Raw genomic sequence first — 25887 nt, forward strand, 5'->3', positions numbered from 1 at the left:
TCTTCTGTCTTTCTTTCCTTCATTGTTTCCTCTTCCTTTTGCCTATGGGTGACTACACTGAGTGACAAGTCAAATGGTTTCCTGTACACCAGGAAACCATTTACTATGCTGGGTGGTAATCATATAACCAAATTATGTCAGCTTGTGGTCTGGTGGGTACAGTAATTAAGTTCTCCAATCAGATTGAACCTGTGTAGGTTTCTATCCAAGGGTTTATTGCTCACACAATGCCACTCAGGGATGAGTGAGGCTGGCCACTCTCATCTTAAATGTCAGGACCAACTTGCCTAGCCCCGGGCTCCTACGTTCCTCATGGGGCAGCATAGGATTGGATGATGAATGGATGGATATATATATGTAGATAGATAGATAGATATAAATAGATACAGCAGATACTTAGATTGATAGATAAATAGATAGATAGATATATGGCGTGGATGGAAACTACTTATTGCTGTAAAGTGTTTTTTTATGGTAATCAACTTGTGGAAGAGTACAGTAAATGTATTTCATAAGTTAGCATTCACCATCAGTGTTTGAGTGAGACACTGATGTTTGATGCCCCCACGGCTATGTCGTACTTGGTATGGATAGATGGATGGTGTTTTGACGAGATTAAAACCAAATTTATGGAAAAGCAGAGAGAGACTGGTGATAAATACTGAACTGTGGATTATCCCAAAGATGATGTATGGTATGCGATGATGCTGTGTTGCTTGCTGAATATTAACTGGATCTGTGTGGACTGGTTAGAAATTTTTGTGTGTGTGAGTGACTTAGTGTGAAATGTAGATAATAGTAAAGCAGTGTTTTTTGAGAGAGATGACTCAGTATGAATGCTTGTGAATGGAGGAAGACTTTATTTGATGAATGGATTTAAGTGGCACTGTAATAGAAAAGAAATATGCAAAGGTAGTGGAAAGTAGAGTAGGTAAAGGGAGAGAAGTGGCTAGTGTGATAGTGCCAGCATTACAGTATGTATATGATACTTTAGTATGGCATGAGTGTGAAAAGTCTTGGGTAAGAGCTTTGTGTCTGACACTTATGTATGTGTTTTGCATAGGTTGGGAAAGATAAACAACAGATATGTAGATAGATATGGTGAGTGAGGAGAAAGTGAGGTACAGGAACTGATCAAGCTAAGGAACTGACAAGAAAAGAAAAGAGTTAGATGAAGTATATTTTATGGAGTAGTACAGGAAAGGGGTTTGACCTTTATTCATTTATTTGTTTTCATCGTCATCATCATCATCAAATCCTGTGTTGTCCCATGAGGGGCATAGGAGCCCAGGGCTAGGCAAATTGGTCTTGAAATTTAGGATGAGAGTGACCAGCCTCACTCATCCTTGAGTGGCATTACGTGAGCAATAAACCCCAACCTCCTCTTGGATAGAAACCTGCACAGCCTCAATTCAATTGGAGTGCCTTAGTTGCCCACTGAACCACCAGGCACCATAATTAGGTTATATGGTTACCACTGAATAGTCAATGTTATCTGGTGTACAGGAAACCATTTGGCATGTCACTCAGTGTAGATTCACCCATAAGAAGAGGAAAGAATGGTGGAATAAAAGAGAGAAGAGAAAGTGTAAAGTCACCTGTAGGGAGAAGGAAGAGGAAAGAATGAAGTAAAGACAGAAGAGGAAGGATGGAGAGATGAGAGGAAAGGGCAGACACCTGAGGGCAGCACTACATCAAGTGAGTGGATGGTGAGTGCCCCCACCCATATATTTGGTAGAATGACTGTCCAGCAGGTTTATGTGAAACTCATCTACAAAGAAAAATATTCACAGAAAAGTGCAGATTGAGAGTCTGGATTCCCCAAACTAGAATGATTGTGTAGCCCATTTCACTAGGTATTCTGTTTGATATTTCTCCCATTTGTGCAAAATCTCTATTTATGGATCCTGTCTCACCCCATCTTTAGATGGGAATATGGATGATAGTGGTGATATAGTCAGACACCAAAACCTTACATTATTGCCCCTAGGATGGATGACTACAATGATCCAGTCCACCTGGAACGAATTTCCACTTTGAATTTCTTCCAAGTGGAGGATTTGGGTGCTATTCTTCCAAAAGGCCAGCGCTCCCTTAACTACACCCTGGAGGACTACCGGATCAACGAATGGTACTACTCTTGGCTCCCCCACACTAATAAACAACAGGATGAATTAACAACTTATCAGGTAATGCAAATTTTATCAGGTGCCAAGTACATGGCTTCTTATTGAACTTTCAGACTCACGTGCTTGATGATTTACATCACTTAATCTTAAGTCATGAGTAATTCTCAACATCATCTCCAATGCCTTGCTTTTTTACCATAAGGAATGACCTCAGCAGAGGTGTCTCCTGGTTATCTTGTTATTACAAGCTTTTTTCACTCTCTTTCGCTTCTCAAACTCCAAACTATTCTCTTGCTAGTACATTTTCTAGGCAGTGGACACACTTTATGGTTTAATTTTTGCTGCTGCATTGTGTAGAGCAGTCAAGGGCTAATTTGATTCCCAACCTCATTTTCCATACTACATACTGTATTCCATTTTCCATTATTATATAGAGTCTTGCTTTCATAGGCCTCAGCATCCATCTGTTGTCACCTGTAGATTGACCCTATATCATCTTAGGGTATTTTTCTAGTCATCAGATTCCACCACATCAGCTGTTTCTCGTGTACTGTGCCAAATTTACTTAAGAGTATGAAGTTGGCTATCACTGCTCCAGATTAACAACCATCAAAATGTAAGAATGATATTTAGGTACAATCGTGGCAGCTGATCATGCATTTCTCATACTTAGGCTGGGGACTCAGCCCCTGGTACAGAATTAGACTGTCATCTGAGCCTTCAGCATTATAGTTGTAATACACACAGTCTGTATTATTTTTTCAGAACTGTTTTACTCACTGGTACCACAGTCTTTCACATGCTTCTGTATGTCTGTTCCTGTAGGTGACCACATAGAGACTGAAAATAGCTCATGTGTACGACCTTTACATGAGATTTATGCTTTTACATATGTGTTCTTGTCAACCTTCTCCACAGGTGAAGATACGTTATGCCAACAACACCAATGAGACATTTGTGTTTCATGGCCCTAATGCCCCAGATGAAACCCCTGGCCCAGTCAAATTCCTTCGGCCATACTTCGACTGTGGACGCTCAAACAAGTGGTCCTTCCCTGCCGTCACTCCTGTTGGTATGTATTTTTATGTTCAGTTGTATGTATGAATCGTTTCATTTTACTATCTATCTCTCTATTGCCAGACGCCCTAATCCTGTATGGGGTGGCCACAAACAGATCGCCTCCACGTCACCCTGTCCCCTGCCATCTCACTGCCCTGCTCCTAGCTCACACCCCCCTCTCTCATAAACCTCTCCACTCCATCCCTCCATCTCATCCTCAGCCTCCCCGTCACTGTTATACTAAATAGTGAAAAATTTGAAAGTTTGCAAGAGTTTGAAGAATATTAAAGCTTTGATACCGAAGTCCAGATGCATGCACAACCGTTAACCGTCACACATCGGTTAATATTTACTGAAGTTGTCACCTCACTATGGGCAATTTTTTGGAAACTGCTGAATATTGCTTGTTTTCAAACCATAATATCTTGGAATGTATAATGCTTAGGGAAACAAATTTATGACCATTTTACTCACCAACTCTTCCTCTTGCAAATGGAAGTATCCCCAGGTCTCTGGTGCATTGCGTTGATGAGTAGTTAGGTGAGTAAGAGAACTCATTTTTGCTGCGAGAGCTGCATGAGAGCAAGATATGTTTGTGTATCTGCCCGCAGCGTCGACTGTGACTTTGCTCTCAGCATGATTACTTACTCCACTTCTAGAAAAACTAGACACTGTTGCATCCAAGGCATGCCATATGGCACTATCCTGGAGGCCTTTTCAAGTATTCTTGGAAAGAGGCATGGCAGGGGCGGATGATGCAAGGGTCCACGTAAAGCGGGAACAGAATCAGATGAGAGATGTAAGAAAATATTGTCCTACACTTGGCAGAGTGACAGAGACAACTGAAGTATGCTTCCCTTGGGTGCTGTGAGGGTATCGCTACCCATTGGTGACAAGATCAAGTGGCAGCCACTTCAAACTGTGGTGCTAAAACACTTGCGATTATAGCCGTCACCCAGCGCCCCCAATCCACCAATTTTGCGTTGGATATAACCATCACCTTGTGCTTAGAGGTTAAAGAGGGAACACTGGAATAGTGATATAACTCATCTAAGTAAAATTTTAATTCTGAAGATCATTATCGTCATCCTTTCCCAGTTTCATATGACAGACAGATAAATACAGTAGATTGCTGAACAAGAATGGAAAATTGTGAATTTAGAGTATCATAGGATGGCTGATTGATATAGGTCTTAACCCCTAAAGCTCAGATGATAGATAATGTCGTCCAAAAACATGCGTTCTTAGCGCCATGGGTGACAGGGTTGCATTTCCCACCTCACTTTGAAGTAATTCCCATTTTCTGTGGTTACCAGTGTGATGCATGCGTATAGGAGGTAAGTGAATGACAATGCCAGTCTGCCACAGGAAATTGGAGTGAACAGAGCTATGGAATCTGATTCTGCATCATCCAGATTGCAAGCCACTGCAGGGTATGGTTGGGAGGGATTTGGAAGTGACAGTATTGTTCTTGTTGAGTTGGAATATGACACCAGAAAATGTAAGTTACCGTTTAGAGTGATGTTCCCATGCAGCCCTCCCCTGCCTCATTCCATAGCTCCTTGCTGCCACTTGAGAGTGACCTGGTTGACCTTCCAGAGCCTGAGGACCTCCGCTTCCCTTCTGATGTTGCGAGAGAGTCCTCTGAGGTGTAAAACTCGTGAGTGTCAAGGGTTGGATGGCAAGAAGTTACGTGTGATATATATGCTGTATTATGGTCCCCCAGCCTCCATCCCTGCACCCACACATCACCACCATCTCACCATCACCCACATCACCCCAACTTGATGTATCACTGGTGTGTGGGGAATTGTGTATAGTGTGAATTCGTCCATAAACACAGGAGAAATAAGTTGTATATCAGTGTAGAGAATAAGTGTTTTTATGAAAGTAAGGACTGACATTCATTTAGTGAAGTGAGATTTGTTCACATCAGTTGTAGAAAAAAAAATGCACAGTATATGTAAGCTATAGAAGACAAAGAAAATTATGGTACTGAAAATAAGTGGTATGATCAAATAACCACATGGAAACAAGTGTCATTTCTATAAGATGTTAGATAATCAGTAGATTAGTTTTGAAATAGGTAGTAATTAGGGTAAACTAAATACAGTAATCCCACAATTAGCCAACGTAATTGAGCCAAATGCATGTCCGGAAAGTGGATCCGTACAGATAATGGACTTCTCCCCAGGACCCCTTTATACATAATCTAACTTTGAAAGCCATTGCAAAAGACCACTACAGCACATCGTACAACACTTGTTCCTGTTGTTGAACACTATCTAGTCAGGCAGACCCATCAGCCACAGACAAGCAATCACTACTGCAGGGCTATACCCTGCAGTGACATGGAAAAGAATGGCTACACAAGAAAAATGCAATGGGCACACAAAACCTAATGGTAAAATGGAATAAAATCATTGTAAAACAGAATAAAATCATGGTACAGTACAGTCAGGAAGAATTAAATCAATGTCAACACTGATGATTCCTCGCAGGGCGTTGTGCTGAATAACCCACTAGCTCCTTGACTCTGACCATTGCACTGCGGCAGGCGAAGCTGTTGAACTGCACAGTACATCCTGTGTGGTCTAGTGGCATACCCTGATGAGCCTAAAGCAGGTAGGGAACAAACACAAAAGCCACCACGTATGCCACCATAGCTATCATAGAGGAGCTGTTCACTACATGGTCGTCGGGCAGGAACTGGGAATGACCGAGGGGGGTCTCAAGTGGACGTTGAGTGAACTACTAAGCCAGACAGCACGGCGTCATCGGGCTATTCCTGCCTGGGCAGGTGAAAATGTTTGTGCGGCCATAATTTTCACCCGGACACAAGCATTTTGTCCAGATAAAATGGAAAAATATACACATAATGGTTAAATACAGCCTAGCCAATGGATCGCCTGGATAATGGACGTCTGTATAATCGAGGGATTAATCACATCTAAAATTCAATCTTGTACAAAATCTCCTGTATCATCCTTTTTTGGTGTTCACTCAGCTCACAGGTGTTTCTTGATTTTGTGTTTGTACACTTTTGATATCGTATCTAATTATGAAATTAGGCATTTAGGAAGTTAGGTACAAATTTTTTTCCATTTTGTCAGTTTTGAAGACTTGCTGTGCACAAACGAGGAGAGGGGATTAGAAAAAAAATGCATATTAAAAATTATAGAACTTATTACGGGCTTTTGATTGGTGTATGAACGATCCTCATACTATCAATATTTGCCAATAGTTACTGAGCCTTTCAATCTCAAAGTTCACTAACTTATATTTCAGGAAGATGGCCTACTAAGCTCTTTCAAATTTGAAGACATGTTGTACACGGGAGGGAGTAGTAGAAAATGTTGGACACAGATTTATAGAACTTTTTATGCACTTTCGATTGCTTTATGAATGATCCTTGTATGACCAGTAGTTACTGAACCTGTCAAGAAGTTTGAAAACTCATTGTTGCCAGGTGTACTTAGAAGGCCCCAGCATTGTAGTCTGCCTTGTCGTCTCCGCCCTTCTTCCTCCGACACCTGACAGTCTTCTTGGGGGTGTGAACTCCTTCTCCAGGAACTGAAAGATGGCAGACTTGAAGGCCATGGTCCCGAACCCCAGGTGGTGTGGGAAGTAAGCTGCCTCAAAGCCAAAGTGTGCTCAAGCGCCACAACCTGAGCCACAAACTTGACTGCGCAGCCCAGCAAACTTGTGTTTGACCACCTTCATCCAAAGCTTGGTGTGAAGACTCTCACTGGGGTCTTGGGTCCAAGCTTTCATGCACTTCTGCATCAGTTCCTGAGTCATCAGGTCAACATACACATTCACGATGGTCTTGCGCAATACCCAGACAACCCGCGAAAGTTTGAAATAAGGAAAAAATTGACCGATTTCTAAGCGGTTTTCGGCAGTAATATTTCACAAGCATATAATGAGATGGTGAAGGAAGACTTATATCTATCTATCTATTGCCAGACGCCTCAATCCCGTTTGGGGTGGCCACAAACAAATCGCCTCCAAGTCGCCCTGTCCCCCGCCATTTCACTGCCCTGCTCCCAACTCACACCCCCCTCTCTCATATACCTCTCCACCCCATCCCTCCATCTCATCCTCAGCCTCACCCTCCCTCTTCCTCTCTCCACCTCACTCACATACACTCTCTTCGTCAATCTTTCACCCTCCATCCTCTCCACGTGGCCAAACCACCTCAGTGTGTTCCTCATAACGCTTCCTATCACATCCACATCCACACCACAACGCTCCTTTATATCCTCATTCGTCAGCCTGTCTCTCCATGTGACTCCACAGGCTCCTCTTAAATAACTCATTTCCACTGCTCTCACTCTTGACTTGTGTCCTTCCAACAACGTCCAAGCTTCACTTCCGTACATTAGAGTTGGTATCACAATACTGTCATGTTGTAACTTTTTCACTTCCATGCTCACTTCCCTGTTTCTTATCACTGCTTTCATAGAACCAGCAACCTTTCTTCCCTGCTGTACCCTTTCAAGCACTTCACCCTCCAAACCTCCATCCTTACTCATCACACTACCCAAGTACTTAAACGTACTCACATTTTCCAATTCCTCACCATCCAACCTCGCTGTACATTCACTGACTTCACCTCTCTCAAAGACCATCACTTTACTCTTCCCCACATTCACCTTTAGATTCCGTTTCTTACACATTCTCTCAAACTCATCCACCAAGCCTTGCAGCTCCCCTTCGTCTTCACTCAACAACACAGTATCATCTGCAAACAACAGTACAGGGAGTTTCCAAACACTATCCTTTCTCACCAGGGCCACTCCAACATCCACTACCCTACCTTGTACCTCTTTTATTACCCCATCCATGTACAGATTGAACAACCATGGAGACATGACACATCCCTGTTTCAACCCAACTTTCAAAGAGAAAAATTCACTTAGTTCACCATCCACAGGCACTGCTGCCTTCGCACCATCGTACATGCTCTTCACAGCATTCAATAACTTCCCATCTACTCCATATATTCTTAACACTTTCCACAATCCTTTTCTATCCACCCTGTCATATGCTTTCTCCGAATCCATGAAAGCCGCATACAACTTCTTTCCCTTCTCTAGAAACTTTTCCACTAAAGATCTAAGAATGAATATCTGATCTACACAACCTCTTCCCTTCCTAAAGCCTCCCTGTTCTTCTTCAACTAATTACTCAGTTCTTTCTCTAACTCTGTCAATAAGTATCCTACCACACACTTTTCCTATTATACTAAGAAGACAAATGCCCCTATGCTTACCACACACTTCTTTTTCCCCTTTTCCTTTGTACAAGGGAATAATTATACCTGACTTCCAATCCTCCGGGATTCTACCTTCCTCCCAGGCCAGTCTGCACATCTTCCACATCCATTCTACTACTATCTCTCCCCCATGCTTCAACATTTCACCACACACTCCATCAATTCCTGGGGCTTTCCCCGATTTAACTTTCTTCATTGCTTCCACAACTTCTATCCTACTGATTTCTTCCTGTCTTCTCACCTCCCTCCTTCTCCCAGCCATTCCCCAGCCACTTATACTCACATTACTTCCATCCTCTATGTTCAACAATTTCTTAAAGTGTTCTCTCCATCTGCTCACTTTTTCTCCCTTCTCCACTAGTAATCTACCATTTTTATCTTTCACTCCCCTGCTAACTTCACTTCCACCCTGTCTTACTCTTTTCACCTCTTTCCAGAACATTTTCTTACAGTCCCTCCACTTTACACTCAAATTCCTTCCAAATTCCTCATCCACTCCCTTCTTACTCTCTCTTACTAATCTTTTCACCTCTCTCTTTCTTTCTACATATAACTCTCTCTTCCACCTCTCAACTTCTTCCACGCCCCTAGTTCTCATCCATTCATTGTATGCTTTCTTCTTTTGTGCCACAGCCTGTTTCACCTCTTCAGTCCACCACGCTGTTCCTTGCACCCCCCTCCGTCTTCTCTTCCTTCCACACACCACATCACATGCTGCACACATTTCTTCTGTAAATATCCTACACACACCTTCCACGTCTCCCATCTGCTCCAATTCATATTTGCCCAATCGTTCCTCCACTTCTCTCTTATACTCTGCCTTTTTCTCATCCTCTTGTAACCTTTCCACTCTCCTTGCAACTACTCCTTCCTCTCGTCTTTCCCTTCTTCTATTCCTCCATCTTGCTTGAATTCTAATTCTGGCCACCACCAAGTAGTGGTCAGAAAGTCCACTCCCCCAACCTCTATGAGCTCTTGCATCCATTACACATCTTCGCATCCTTTCATCCACACACACATAATCAATCATTGCCTTCCTTTCATTCAGTTCACCACCCACCCTTCTCATCACTCGCCATGTATACCTGTGGATCATTTTATGCCTGAAGAGGGTATTGGCTATCACCAACCCCCTCCCAGCACAAATGTCCACTAACGCACTCCCATTCTCATCTATCTCAGCAGGCACACCCCACTCACCAACTATTCCATCCACCTTCACATTCCCAACTTTACCATTCATATCACCAATCAAAAACATTCTCTCATTCCTTCCAAACTTTTCCATGCACACTTCTACATTTGTCGAGAACTCTTCCCTCCCTCTTCTAACACGATCTTGCGTTGGCGTATACACACACACACACAATCGCCCACATTTGTATTCCAACTTTCAACTTTACCCACACAATCCTTGACCCAACTGATCCATACTGTCTTATGCTCCTCTTAAATCTTTTACTCACAACTATACATACTCCTTCCTTTGACCTCTCATTCTCACCTACTCCTGCACATATACCCCATCCATACTCCCATTCTGTCACACTTTCTCCTCTCCATTTTGTTTCAGTTATTCCACATACATCCACTTTCGCACCCTCAAGCACCTGGACAATCTCTCTCTCTTACCTCATCATTCGCTCCCCTTACATTCCACGTTCTGATAACCACGTCCTTTGTCCGATCCTTGGTCGTCATCGTTTGGTCGGTCCTTGTCCGAGGCTTATTGTTTGTTTTTTTTAGTTAGTTGTTTTCCGGGGAGGGGCACTAACCCTCCGCCAAGACTTTTATGGTCATAACTATTTTTCATCTGGAATCACGATTTTCAGTAGTTTTTAGGCTGTAGACCCCTTTCAGTGTGGTTAAGTTAGGTTATACAGTGATCCCTTGGTTATTGGCCATAATTGGTACTGGGCTTAGTGTGTGATATTGAAATTGTGCGATAACAAAAACACAGAACCTATGAGATTTATTTTAATTGGTGCCAGGCACCCTACTCATAACCCCAAACCCTTTTACAACAATTTATATCCACTAAATACATTTATGTAGTTAAGTATCAGAAACACACATAGGCATGGTTAGGTTAATAAAAAGTGATGAAAAGGGCACAGTAAGGGAGAAACATGTACCATAGGGAGATGTGAGCTGGGCTAGAGGTAAGAGGTTGCGAGGCTAAGGGGTGGAGAGTTAGTTGTTGCCACCACCAGGGATTAACTCCTCATGTAGGACCTCATTTTGAATCCCTCAGAACCATCAGAAACCACAAATGCTGCACATCTTTGTCAGCAGAAACCAACTCAGATGTGCGATAATGATGTTTTTAAGCTGAAAAATGCACGATAACAGCAGGAGTGCGGATTTTCATTTTGTAGTGATAACAAAAACCGTTGTAACCAGATACGCGATAACCAAGGGATAACTGTATTGTTTTGTTAGGTTTGACAAGCTACGTAAGGCTAAGGTTTGAATGTGTAATGTTAGGCTTACAATCATACATTTCAGTATATTTAAGTAGGTTTAGAATGTTTGTCTTTACGCTTGATAAAGAAACACTAGTTAATTGGGATTAACATTGATCAAAAGAACTGGGGAAATAAAATTTTCAGTAAACAGTCATTTACCACCATAAAAATCATTAGAATGAAACAGAAAAAAAACAGGGAAAAAAAGTGAAGGTAAGGTATTTCTACTGCTTAAACCAATGTGAGGAAATCTTGTGACCTCGAGTGACAGGCTTGGTTGTATACAAAAGCTGGTCAGACCAACATCAGTTGTATGCTACTCCTTTGTTTTTTAAATGTATTTTATCCATAATTATATTAATATTTTTTGAGTTAATGAAACAGAACAATGAGCATTACAGTTTTTATAATTGAAAATATTAGCATGCATTTAGCCCCAATTATTGCTGTTGTTAGGTTTGGGTTGTGGGCAACAATTCATGAAACTCAAATTCTACCACAGCTATGATGGTGTGGGCCAGTGAAAAATGGGTACTCATGGCTAAAAGATCTGGCCGGTGAAAACAGCTCACTTGTGTGATGATGTCATGGGCTGATGTGCTGGGCCATTGTTTATGAATCTTGGGTTTGGCCCAGCTTAGGCATGCAGTAATGATGTTTTTGAGCTGAAAAATGTGTTATAACTATAGGAGTTCAGATTTTCATCTCGCAGTGATAACAAAAACTGCTCTAACCAAGGCATCGCCGTGCTGTACTGTGCTTTTTCATTGCTGAGGGATAATTAACTGTCTGAGTTCTGGAATTACAGTACTGTGTATATATAGATTCCAAGGTGATTGATTGAGTTTTTGCTTGTGAATGTATGTGACGGAAAGCCAGTACTCTTCTGTCTATCTATCTGTCTATAGCCTGACGCCCTAATCCCGCAAAGGGTGGCCACAAACAAAACGCCTCCAAGTCGCTCTGTCACCCACCATTTGACTACCCTCCCCCCAACTCCCCCCCCCTCCCTCATATACCTCTCAACTCCATCCCTCCACCTCATCCTCGGTCTACCCGTCCGTCTCCCTCCCTCCCTCCACCTCACCTACATACACCCTCTTAGTCAGTCATTCATTCTCCATTCTCTCCACATGTGTAAACCACCTCAGTGTATTTCTCCTGATCTTCTCAACCACATCCACATCCACCCCACAACGTTCCTTCATTTCTTCATTCGTCAACCTGTCCCTCCATGACACTCCACATGCTCCTCTCAAGTAGCTCATTTCCACTGCTCTCTCTCTTGGCTTGTTCCCCTTTTGCAGGGTCCGTGCCTCGCTTCCATACGTCAGGGCAGGGATCACAATACTATCATGCAGTGACTTCTTAACTTCCATACTCACCTCCCAATTTCTCATCACTGCTTTCAGTGAACCAACAACCTTCCTTCCCTGCTGTACCCTTTCACACACTTCATCCCCCAAAGTTCCATCCTTACTCATCACACTACCCAAGTACTTGAATGCACTCACATTCTCCATATCCTCACCATCCAAACTCACTGTATATTCTGTGACTTCATTCCTCTCAAACACCATAACTTTACTTTTGTTTGCATTAACTTTCAGCTTCCTCCTCCTACACACTGTCCCAAATTCATTCACCAAACCTTGCAACTCCCATTCATCTTCACTCAACAATACTGTATCATCAGCAAACAGCAACACCGGAAACTTCCAAATCTCACCCTTATTCATTAGAGCCAGCCCCACATCCACTGCCCTACCTTGCACCTCCTTTACAACCCCATCCATGTTTATATTAAACAGCCATGGAGACATCACACAACCCTGTTTCAGTCCCACACTGAGATCAAAGAACTCACTCAGCTTACCATCCACTCGCACTGTAGCCCTTGCTCCTTTGTACATACTCTTCACAGCACTCGGCAATTTCCCCTCCACTCCATATATTCTTAATACCTTCCACATACCTTGCCTATCAATTCTGTTATAAGCTTTCTCCAAGTCCATGACGGCAGCATACACTTTCTTTCCCTTCTCTAGATACTTCTCCACTAAACATCTGATCTACACACCCTTTTCCCTTCCTAAATCCCCCTTGTTCTTCAACTAGCTCCTCTGTCATATGCCTAACTCTATCAGTGAGTATTCTACCATATATTTTACCAGTCACAATAAGAAGGCAAATACCCCTATGGTTACCACATACTTCTTTCTCCCCTTTTCCTTTGTATAAAGGAACATTTATACCTGATTTCCAGTCCTCTGGAACCCTTCCCTCTTCCCAAGCCAATCTACACAACTGCCATATCCCTACACTTCTGTGTCCCCTACCCTCTTTAACCCATATATGCACGACGTACCCACACCCCACAGATGCACATAGCTTCCTATGCAGATGATATAACACGTACATGTACACACCAAAATGCAAACACAGCTGCACACATCATTCAACCTTACCTTAACACACTACACAAATGGTTCACCACAAACAGGCTCAAAATAGCCCCAGCCAAATATACAGTGATTCTTCTCACAAACTGGACAGCAGAACACAGTCACATCCCACACCTCACCATAAACAACACCCCCCTACCCCCCCCCCAAAATCCTTGGTGTAACATACAATACATCAATGTCATTTAAACAACACATCACAAACATTAAGAATAAAATAACACCAAGACTCAACGCTTTGAGGTCACTTGCCCATACAACATTTGGACACAACAAAGAAACCACCACCACAGTATACAAACAATACATACGTTCAGTGATGCATTATGCAAGCCCTGCCTGGGCTTCTAACCTCACCAAAACACACTACAACACTCTACAGACCATACAGAACAAGGCCCAAAAAATAATCACAGGCTGCATAGCTACTACACCCACAGACCACCTACATCAAGAAAAAAAAAGTCCTCAAAGTCAAGGATCACCTAGACATGAGAGGCACCCAGTTTCTTGCTGCAGCCTCCACAAACCCACAACATCCACTACAGTACATGGCAGCACATCCACCCACACCAAGGAACATCAAAACAACACCCAGCACACGATACCATACACAAATACTGCCATCTCTCCCCCCTCGGCCATCTCAGACCAGCTTCCAGAAGCATATCCACACTCAGATCACTCGCCGCTCCATTCAGTCACTTTAAAACAACACATAGCTACATACACGGCCTCCTGACATCCACCCTTCTGAATCCTATCTTCCTCGTGAGGACAGGGTTCACCTGGCCAGGCTGAGATGTGGGCACCATCCAGCCCTCTTAAGCTACCAAAAGAGGCTGGATGACTCCATTGCTGATGCCTGTCCAGGATGCAACACAGCACCTCATACTATTAAGCACATTATGGAAGACTGCATTGCACACAATCACCTACGCCAACAACACAACATACACTCTTTGAGAGCTCTGTGGGAAAGCCCGGTCTCGGCCATGGCCTTCCTAAGGGACTCGGGGCTGTTCGGCCAGACTGCCTAGGGAGCAACTACTACTACTACTACTTCCATGTCCACTCCACAACAATCTCACCCCCATACCTCAGCATTTCACCACACACACCATCAATTCCTGGGGCCTTTCCCAACCTGATCTTCTTCATTGCTTCCACTACTTCCGCCCTCCTGATCTCTTCCTCCCTCCTCTCATCTCTTCTTCTCCTAGCCATTCCCCAACCACTTATACTCGCATTGCTCTCACTCTGTACATTCAACAAATCCTCAAAGTGCTCCTTCCATCTCCTCAATTTCTCTCTCTTCTCCATCAACAATCTATTATTCCTATCTTTCACTCCCCTACTATTTCCCCATTCACACTGCCATTTCTTTACCTCCTTCCAAAACAATTTCTTACTCTCCCTCCATTTCACACTCAGATTCCTCCCAAACTCTTCATCCACTTTCTTCTTACTCTCCTTCACCAATCTCTTCACCTCCCTTCTCCTGCTCACATATACCTCTCTCTTCTCTCTCTCATCTTCTCCCCTACCTCTACTCACTAACCATTCACTATATGCCTTCTTCTTTTGTTCCACAGCTCGTTTCACCTCATCATTCCACCATGCTGTCCCTTGCACACCCTTGCATCTCCTCCTCACTCCACAAACCACCTCGCACGGTGCACCTATCTCTTCCGTGAATATCTTACACACGTCTTCCACTCCTTCCATCTGCTATAGCTCACACCTTCCCAATCTTTCTTCCACTATGCTCTTATACTCTGCCATTTTCTCACAATCTTGCAAATTCTCCACTCTTGATAGAGGTAATTATATGGTGCTGAAAACATTAGATCAGAAAGTCAAAGTTATGGATGGTATTGTGAAGTTTATGAGTAGGAAAAAAGTGAATATTATTGAGAAGCAGGACTGACCCCTAAATAGAGGAATTACCAATGCATAATTTATTGTAAGGCAGTTTAAGGGAAAGTTCTTAATGAAGGGGAGAGATTGTAATATGTTTTTGAGCAGTCAGAAAATATGTGTGTCAGAAATCAGCTTGACTAAAGAGATTTTCTTAATCTTGCAGCTGACCTCTATCCACGCCACACCCAGTTCCGTCATATTGAATACCCAACACTAACAGCGATATCAGTGATGGAGATGGACTTCGAACGAATAGATATCAACCAGTGTCCAAAAGGAGAGGGAAATTCTGGCCCAAATAGTTTTGCAGACACTTCTCGATGTAAAAAAGACACAACAGAGGCATGTGCATTGGATGTCTGATTTAAGTTTTTAATGTAATGTAGAGTCTTGATATTTTTGCATCCAATAGCATAATGAAACATTTTATAATATATATATATATATATATATATACATATATATATGGAGCCTCTGTGGTACAGTGGTAGAGTGTGCGTTTCGTACACGGGTGAGCCAGGGTTCGCGTCCTGCCAGGGTAAGAAACTTTGGGAGTGTTCACCCAGCCACGTACTGCATTGGCGGACACCAAGGGTGCTAGGGTTGAACCAGTGTCGCTTACTATAAAAGTATACTTGCACCCAGTCGGCTTGCACGGGCTGATTACACTTGGTTCACAGACTACACACACATCCAAAGCCACTCCAACACTACAAATACACTAACAAGCACTTCTCACCCTACATACAATCTCTACTAGACAGCCTAAGCCACTTGGTAGAGATACATTGGCTGTATCGTCCCGACTTCGGTTGGGATAGGCCAGTCCTGCAGTGGATACTCAAACGGCTGATGATGATGATGATGATGATGATGTTGATATATATATATATATATATATATATATATATATATATGTATTAATTTATAATAGTACTGAGTATCTTCAGAGTACAGTGTACTTTTTTATAACTTATTTTTTTTTTTTTTTTAATTAGTCTTACAACATTATTGGATAACAAGTCTTTATGTACTTAAAATATTTTCCATTATAAATGTCTGTCACCATTAGTAGCCTGACTTTTATACTGATTTAGATATGTAATTTGTTATTTATGAATCTGGAAAAAGTGTATGGTAAGATGGATAGGGAAGGATTATGGAAGGTTTTGTTTGTATGATGTGATAGGAAAATTGTTCAGTGCTGTGTCTAAGTGAAACCCATATGAAAGATGGCTGTTGAAGTGATTGACTCATTGTTATTGCTGGAGTGAGAGCTGTATGTGATGTCTCCATGGTTGTTCAGTAAATATGGTAATTCCGCACTGTACTTGACTCTTGATGTAGGATTTTCTCTGCCATGTTAATTGAAGGATATTGTAAATTTATGGTCCACCAAGAAGGATTGTCCTCAGGTTTTTTAAAATTATATTCGTGGCTCATACACGTAAGTATAAAAATTACTTTGATGTATAAATACAGTAAAACCTCGATATAACGGACTTCAATAGACCGGAATTCGCATTTATCGGACTCGGGGAGCTACCATACAAAATTTCCACATATCGGAAAAAGTCCAATAAAGCCAGAAGCGGTCCGGACTGCCTGACCACTTCAGCTATGTTCATCACAATAAGGTAAATAAAAGACATGTTTATCAGTGTACAGCACAGTATTATTATATATATTATACCATTTGATTAATGTAGGGAAGTTATAACACAGTACAGTACCTCGATGATATTCAAAACAGTTTAAAAACCGTTCATGTGATCCGGACTTGTGTCTGATATATCGGAAAAAGTCTGGATTAGCAGGGGGAAGTCCGAATGTTGCTTTTATCGGAATTTCGCATTTTTCGGAATGGTTTGGGCCCCAATTAGTCTGTTATAGTGAGGTCTTACTGTAAATGCTAATGAACTGCATCTGTCCGGAGTCTTTACAGCACATACAATCTGCTTAATAGTAAGTAGTGTGTTATGTGAAAACTGCTTTACGTTGACAAACTGCTTTGTAGTGAATACAGTGCTCCCCACCATAACGCAGGTGATGTAGACTTGCCAGCCGTGGTATACGTTCCTTATGTTTCCATTATAAAGGGCTAACCTAGACTGGACTTTTTCCAAAGCTGCCCTTTTCACCCCAAGTCCCACCCAAACCCACCAAAAATCATCCTACTGACATTCACTCTGGTAATTATACACAGGAAGTTATTAAAAGTACATAAGATAGGTTCCTAAAGATAGGTTCCTAGACATTAAAGTAGCCCCACCAAATTAGTGAGGGTTATGTTCCAAACCCTCTTGCTAATTCTTGAAATTTGCTAATTCTTTACGCTCTTCTAAAAATAACGTTTACCAGTAATTGTATAGCCTATGAACCACTGATACTGTCATGCATTACCCATAAAAAAATGATTCTTGTTAAATCTTTTTCCCCATTGCTTTTAGCGCTCGGCCGTGACTACTCTTGTTTACTTCATCAGCATAATGGCAGAGGGGACTGTCCTAAGTGTTTAACTAGGCCAAACCTAACCTAATTTAACCAAACCAAACCTAACCTACAGTTGGGAAATTGAGAAACGAAATCCATCTTTGAGTACGTAGAGTAAATTTCTTCCTTTGAGCCGGAAACAAACAATCATAGGTGTGGCATAACGGCTTAACCCCTCAGTGGCTGTGAGTTCAGATATTTGCGTGCGCCCCTTGCTGGCCCCGGAACAATTTTTCAAGAGTTCTTAAATCAATTTATTTTTCTTAAAAGTGTGAAGAGAATCGTCTGGTTCACCTAGCAGTGTGTTTTTTAGCTTCCTAAACCCATCCTGTGATTCACTGTGAATCAAGGATCAAGGAAGAATTCATAAAATTACGGATTGTGCCACATGGGTGAAAACATCCAAGATTAAATTATCTACCTGACTGTTTTGGATGGTAGCATAGACTTGTGTAAGCATACTAGTGACCTTCATTCCCATCCCATAATTAATCATAGTTTTTTAGCTCCCACTAACTCGACATCACTAACACCGGTATTGTAAAGGGTTGTTCAGTGCCTGGGGTTATGAAGGGGTTAATGGAATACATTACTGTTTGCATCAGCGCTCTCTCTTTCACACATACACACAAAAACAAACTAAAGAATGAGTGCTGAATGTATATTTAACTTTCAGCAGAAAGTCTTTTCCAATTCATGACATATCCCTCCAGTTTATTATTTTTTTCCCTGACTTTTTTTTTTTTTTTTTTTTTTTTTTTTTTTTTTTAAAGAAATCGTTAATTATTGAAGTTGGTTATTATGAATTCAGCAATTATGGGGTTCTACTGCAATAAAAAAAGTTAGGTCACTAACCTGACTGGCTCTGACAGAGGTAACAATGCTCAGTACCAAAGGAGTAACTAACTCAGACATGGGCACAAGGCAGGAGACCACCAAAAATTAGTGGACGATGCCCCCCAGCGGCCAATGGGGGTACATATGGATGTGATGTCATGCAACCAGTCGTGGTGCACCATTCGCCTGACGTCATTACGCGCAAAATTTGACTTTTGGAGGACCGTCAGAGCTCCGAAGCCCAACAACTCGCCGCAGTGTATCTTTTTGACCGCGGTATGTATTTTTTTGGTCACACTTTAGGTTACCGCGTAAGTATAAATCCGTGTTACTCGATACCACGTTACAGGAGGGAGCACTGTATATATATATTACTCAAAAGTTGATTAAGTGTGGAATTACTGAATATGGTAGGGATATTCATATTTGTGGAAAAGGAGATGGTGATGATTGGTGAAGGGTGGAGTATTTTAGATATGATGCATGTAGATGATGCTGTATTGCATGCTAATAGTGCATAAGATCTTTGCACTGTGATTTTGAGTTTTGTGAGTATGTGTGACCAGTGTAGTGTAAGAGTACAGCAATTGTAGTCTATGAATGTGATGTGCTGATGATCGAAGAGATTTGAATAGAGTTGATGAGTTTCAAGTATGGTCAGTCAAAGCACCATGTAGAGGTAAGGACCTTTATTTTCTGGTGTGTAACATTTTGGCCTGTTTTGGGCTCTTCAGACACTATTGTCTGAAGAAACCTGAAACAGGGTGAAATTTTGCACACCAGAAAATAAAGGTCCTTACCTATAAATGGTGCTTTGATTGATCAATTTGTCAGGTTTTCTAGCCACAGGATTAGTTTTAAGCATCTTGGTGCAGTAAAAAAGAAAAAGAGAGAGAGAGAGAAGTAAATGTTTAACCCCTTAACCGCGGGACGTCACTTTCGTGATGCTTGGGAGCAAGGGATCATACCGCGGGGCATCACTTGTGATTCTGTGTTACTTTGAATTCGCCCGGGCTTTCAAGTGGTGGCTTGTATCATCTATCAGTACTGCCAATGTCCAACACTAGTCAGCACTCCTAATCTCATCTGTACTCCCATCCATTGTTGACAATTTAGCCATTTCTCCCCGTTCTTGACTCCCCTCCCTACCTCCCCTCCATTACCTTCTCCTCTCGCCTACCCGGCTGTGCTACGCTAAGTAAATCTTCCCTGGAGTTTTCCACTGATTTCATCCATTGAAATAAACCCTATGCCCTATTCTTATACCAAATAATATATACAAAAAAGAAATAAGGTAAGTGAAAGTGCCATACACTTGGAATTGGCTAATTATCACCTGACAACACCTCGCGTGCACTCGTCCGCTAATTTTCGCTGTTAATTTCCCCTTGAAATATACCGTATAATCTATTCTCATAATAAAAATATGTATAAGAAAGGAAGGGAGAAGCCTAAGTGATATTTACATTCACCTGGAACTACCTAATTATTGCAGGCCACCGCACTGTATTCTACGCTAAGTAAATCTTCCCTGGAATTTTCCACTGATTTCATCCATTGAAATAAGCCCTATGCCCTATTCTTATACCAAATAATATATACAAAAAAGAAATAAGGTAAGTGATAGTGCCATACACCTGGAATTGGCTAATTATCACCTGACAACACCTCACATGCACTCGTTCGCTAATTTTTACTGTTTATTTCCCCTTGAAATATGCCGTATAATCTATTCTCGTAATAGAAATATATATAAGGAGGGAAGGGAGAAGCCTAAGTGATATTTACATTCACCTGGAACTACCTAATTTATTATGTGTTGTCTAGATTTCCTGCCAATCATTTCATAGTTATACATTAGCAGCTGTCACAAGACTGACGTTGGCAGTATTGCACTCCCCCTAGAGGCAGGCCACCAGTATTGGTTTACTGTCGTCTTTCAAGGTGAAAGTACGTCGGATTCGCGCCTGTCAAATTCTGCCGCTTTTTAGCTCCATGCAAAGGCCCCTGGGGGTACCTTGTGTGGAAAGAGGTAAAGGGCTGACAAATGATAGAGAGTGACTACAATCTTTCTGGTGAGTAAAACAGTGCAAGTGGAAATGTAAATAATGTGTAAATAATATGTAAACAGTAAGTGAAAGCAATGAATGTAAATATAAGTGAACAGTGGAAAACAGTTTATAAGTTACTGCAAGTGACAGTGCCTAACACAGTGGGGGTAGGGTTTTTTTTTTTTCAAGAATACTCCCCCAGTATCCCTACTTGTCGTAAAAGGCGACTAAAAGGGTCGGCGGAGGGTTAGTGCCCCTCCCCGGAAAACAACTAACTAAAAAAACAAACAATAAGCCTCGGACAAGGACTGACCAAACGATGACGACCAAGGACCAGACAAAGGACATGGTTATTGGAACCTGGAATGTAAGGGGAGCGAATGATGAGGTAAAAGAGAGAGAGATTGTCCAGGTGCTTGAGGATGCGAAAGTGGATGTATGTGGAATAACTGAAACAAAATGGAGAGGAGAAAATGTGAGAGAATGGGAGTATGGATGGGGTATATGTCCCGGAGTAGGTGAGAATGAGAGGGCAAAGGAAGGAGTATGTATAGTTGTGAGTAAAAGATGGAAGAAGAGCATAAGACAGTATGGATCAGTTGGGTCAAGGATTGTGTGGGTAAAGTTGAAAGTTGGAATACAAATGTGGGCGATTGTGTGTATGTATGCGCCAACGCAAGATCATGCTCGAAGAGTGAGAGAAGAGTTCTAGACAAATGTAGAAGTGTGCATGGATAAGTTTGGAAGGAATGAGAGAGTGTTTTTGATTGGTGATATGAATGGTAAAGTTGGGAATGTGAAGGTGGATGGAATAGTTGGTGAGTGGGGTGTGCCTGCTGAGATAGATGAGAATGGGAGTGCATTAGTGGACATTTGTGCTGGGAGGGGGTTGGTGATAGCCAATACCCTCTTCAGGCATAAAATGATCCACAGGTGTACATGGCGAGTGATGAGAAGGGTGGGTGGTGAACTGAATGAAAGGAAGGCAGTGATTGATTATGTGTGTGTGGATGAAAGGATGCGAAGATGTGTAATGGATGCAAGAGTTTATAGAGGTTGGGGGAGTGGACTTTCTGACCACTACTTGGTGGTGGCTAGAATTAGAATTCAAGTAAGATGGAGGAATAGAAGAAGGGAAAGACAAGAGGAAGGAGTAGTTGCAAGGAGAGTGGAAAAGTTACAAGATGATGAGAAAATGGCAGAGTATAAGAGAGAAGTGGAGGAACGATTGGGCAAATATGAATTGGAGCAGATGGGAGACGTGGAAGTTGTGTGTAGGATATTTACAGAAGAAATGTGTGCAGCATGTGATGTGGTGTGTGGAAGGAAGAGAAGACGGAGGGGGGTGCAAGGAACAGCGTGGTGGACTGAAGAGGTGAAACAGGCTGTGGCACAAAAGAAGGAAGCATACAATGAATGGATGAGAACTAGGGGCGTGGAAGAAGTTGAGAGGCGGAAGAGAGAGTTATTTGTAGAAAGAAAGAGAGAGGTGAAAAGATTAGTAAGAGAGTAAGAAGAGAGTGGATGAGGAATTTGGAAGGAATTTGGTGTAAAGTGGAGGGACTGTAAGAAAATGTTCTGGAAAGAGGTGAAAAGAGTAAGACAGGGTGGAAGTGAAGTTAGCAGGGGAGTGAAAGATAAAAATGGTAGATTACTTGTGGAGAAGGGAGAAAAAGTGAGCAGATGGAGAGAACACTTTAAGGATTTGTTGAAAGTAGAGGATGGAAGTAATGCAGTATAAGTGGCTGGGGAATGGCTGGGAGAAGGAGGGAGGTGAGAAGACAGGAAGAAATCAGTAGGATAGAAGTTGTGGAAGCAATGAAGAAAGTTAAATCGGGGAAAGCCCCAGGAATTGATGGAGTGTGTGGTGAAATGTTGAAGCATGGGGGAGATATAGTAGTTGAATGGATGTGGAAGATGTGCAGATTGGCCTGGGAGGAAAGTAGAGTCCCGGAGGATTGGAAGTCAGGTATAATTATTCCCTTGTACAAAGGAAAAAGGGAAAAAGAAGTGTGTCGTAAGCATAGGGGCATTTGTCTTCTTAGTATAATAGGAAAAGTGTATGGTAGGATACTTATTGAAAGAGTTAGAGAAAGAACAGAGAAATTAGTTGGAGAAGAACAGGGAGGCTTTAGGAAGGGAAGAGGTTATGTAGATCAGATATTGATTCTTAGATCTTTAGTGGAAAAGTTTCTAGAGAAGGGAAAGAAGTTGTATGCGGCTTTCATGGATTTGGAGAAAGCATATGACAGGGTGGATAGACAAGGATTGTAGAAAGTGTTAAGAATATATGGAGTAGATGGGAAGTTGTTGAATGCTGTGAAGAGTATGTACGATGGTGCGAAGGCTGCGGTGCGTGTGGATGGTGAACTAAGTGAATTTTTCTCTTTGAAAGTTGGGTTGAAACAGGGATGTGTCATGTCTCCATGGTTGTTCAATCTGTACATGGATGGGGTAATAAAAGAGGTACAAGGTAGGGTAGTGGATGTTGGAGTGGCCCTGGTGAGAGAGGATAGTGTTTGGAAACTCCCTGTACAGTACTGTTGTTTGCAGATGATACTGTGTTGTTGAGTGAAGACGAAGGGGAGCTGCAAGGCTTGGTGGATGAGTTTGGGAGAGTGTGTAAGAAACGGAATCTAAAGGTGAATGTGGGGAAGAGTAAAGTGATGGTCTTTGAGAGAGGTGAAGTCAGTGAATGTACAGCGAGGTTGGATGGTGAGGAATTGGAAAATGTGAGTACGTTTAAGTACTTGGGTAGTGTGATGAGTAAGGTTGGAGGTTTGGAGGGTGAAGTGCTTGAAAGGGTACAGCAGGGAAGAAAGGTTGCTGGTTCTTTGAAAGCAGTGATAAGAAACAGGGAAGTGAGCATGGAAGTGAAAAAGTTACTACATGACAGTATTGTGATACCAACTCTAACGTACGGAAGTGAAGCTTGGACGTTGTTGGAAAGACGCAAGTCAAGAGTGAGAGCAGTGGAAATGAGTTATTTAAGAGGAGCCTGTGGAGTCACATGGAGAGACAGGCTGACGAATGAGAATATAAAGGAGTGTTGTGGTGTTGATGTGGATGTGATAGGAAGCGTTATGAGGAACACACTGAGGTGGTTTGGCCATGTGGAGAGGATAGAGGGTGAAAGACTGACGAAGAGAGTGTATGTGAGTGAGGTGGAGGGGGGAAGAGGGAGGGTGAGGCTGAGGATGAGATGGAGGGATGGTGTAGAGAGGTATATGAGAGAGAGGGGTGTGAGTTGGGAGCAGGGCAGTGAAATGGCGGGGGACAGGGCGACTTGGAGGCGATTTGTTTGTGGCCACCCCAAACGGGATTGAGGCATCTGGCAATAGAAATATAGATAGAATAGAGAACGTAAATAGAAATGTAAATGAGTAGTATTATAAGAATACGAGTATATATAGTAGGAGTAATGAAAGTGAAAATTTCATTTTAGCATGTATGAATACTATGAGTTATGATAGTGAAGGTGAAAGTGACTCACTCTCAACACTAGTATACAGGACGAGAAAGTGAATGCTACTTATTTTGCTGAAAGAGAAATTGAATGCCTGCAGTGAGAATAAACTACTATTACTGAAGGAAACTTATCGATAAAGACTGTAGATATATATGTAAGTGTTATATAGTATTAGAAATATAAAGTGTGAGGAGTTTTATGAATAATAAATGACAGAACACCAGCGGTGAACGATCGCAAGTGTGAAGGTCATACGCCCTCGTAATTTTCATTGCTTTCACAGTGTTTTTTTTTTTGGAGTATGGATTCCAAACTATTTGAGAATCATAGAATAGTGTTTCTAGTGATAATATCAGGCTGTGGTAATCATATTACGGGTTGTCGGGAAGTATAAAGTGAAGACTTCGTTACCCAGCTTCAGAGGTCTCCACAAGTCCTATGGTACTTGACGAAGGCTCAGCAAACATCCCAGGAGAAAGCTGAAGGTATGTGCCATATGCCTATGTAATTTTAATATTCTAGGACTAATAACTGATTTTTGGCAAATATTTTTAGAGAGTCTGTTGGAGCCTGAATATGCCCGCGGGAGCCGCAAGTCAAAGCAAAACAAGCCTGCGGTTTAGGGGTTAAAGGAAGTGGAGAATTTACAGTAGAGTGGCTTAAGATAGAAAGGTGGCCAATGCTATGAGGGCTTTAATGCAAGACAGAGGATTGAGTGTGGAGGCTGTAACAGGATTGCTTGAAGGTGTATAAGTGCCATCTTGAAGATATGGGTGTGAAACTTTGTATATCATGTATGTGAGAAGTCAAGGGTAAGAGCAATGATAGTGAGACTTGGAAGAAATATGTGGTTGGAGGTTGCTTAGATGAGATAGGATAAGAGAGAAGCATGTGGTCTGTGAAATGTGTGGAATACAATAAGTAAATCTTTTGATAAAAGGGTATGTAAAAATTGGCTTGATATAGAAAGGATGGATAATTTAGGGTGGGAAATGGTAGTGGATATATGGAGTGAATCTGAAGATGGGATTAGGAGTGATTGGTTAAGAAGGTGGATAGTTATGGTAAATAAGCATGTGAGCAAGGGAGGTATAGAAAATGAATCTAGAGTGTTAAAAAGGGATTGAAATGGATAGATGAAGTATATATGTATGGAGAAGTACATAGTCAGAATTCAGCACCCTTTTTTAAAATTCAGTTGCCAGCAGAATTACTGTCTTGCAGTTGTATGTGAAATGCATGTTTTAAAAAGAGAGAGAGAGAGAGAGAGAGAGAGAGAGAGAGAGAGAGAGAGAAATGCACAGATGATTATGCCATGGAGGTGGAATCAGGATTTCAGAGACTTAAATGATACATGAATCATTATGCAGCCCATTTACTGGGCATACTGTTTCTTTTAGATGAGAAAAATGGTTGGGGTGATGATGTCACATGACATAAATAACATTGCTGCACAGTGTGAGCCTCTGGATGGGTATGGGTTCCGACGTGGAGGGTACCAGTGCCGCTGTAAGCCTGGATTCAGGCTTCCAAATGTGGTGCGTCGACCGTACCTTGGAGAGATGGTAGAGAGAGCAACACGATACCAGTACAGCAGTTCATTTAGTTGCACACCTATTGGCTGTAAGTCTGTTGAAGTAACTGAGTAATATACCTTAGTTAATAAGTACAGTACTTAGAATCATGATAACTTCTAAGGTGATGCTCATTTA

At 41.9% G+C, this 25887-nt stretch overlaps 1 protein-coding gene across 1 annotated transcript in view; it reads left to right on the top strand.

Moving 5' to 3' along the window:
- The window catches only part of LOC145399841 (uncharacterized), a 93048-nt gene that overhangs the window by 32169 nt on the left and 34992 nt on the right, over positions 1-25887 (top strand). The window contains exons 4-7 of the mRNA XM_080272414.1: positions 1991-2189; positions 3048-3201; positions 15489-15667; positions 25633-25798. Coding sequence (XP_080128540.1) covers positions 1991-2189; positions 3048-3201; positions 15489-15667; positions 25633-25798 — 698 coding nt within the window. The remainder of the gene's footprint in view (positions 1-1990; positions 2190-3047; positions 3202-15488; positions 15668-25632; positions 25799-25887) is intronic.

This window comes from Coenobita brevimanus, chromosome 6, assembly GCF_032717465.1.
Source record: "Coenobita brevimanus isolate Jiangsu-jjx chromosome 6, ASM3271746v2, whole genome shotgun sequence".
Taxonomy (NCBI): Eukaryota; Metazoa; Arthropoda; class Malacostraca; order Decapoda; family Coenobitidae; genus Coenobita; species Coenobita brevimanus.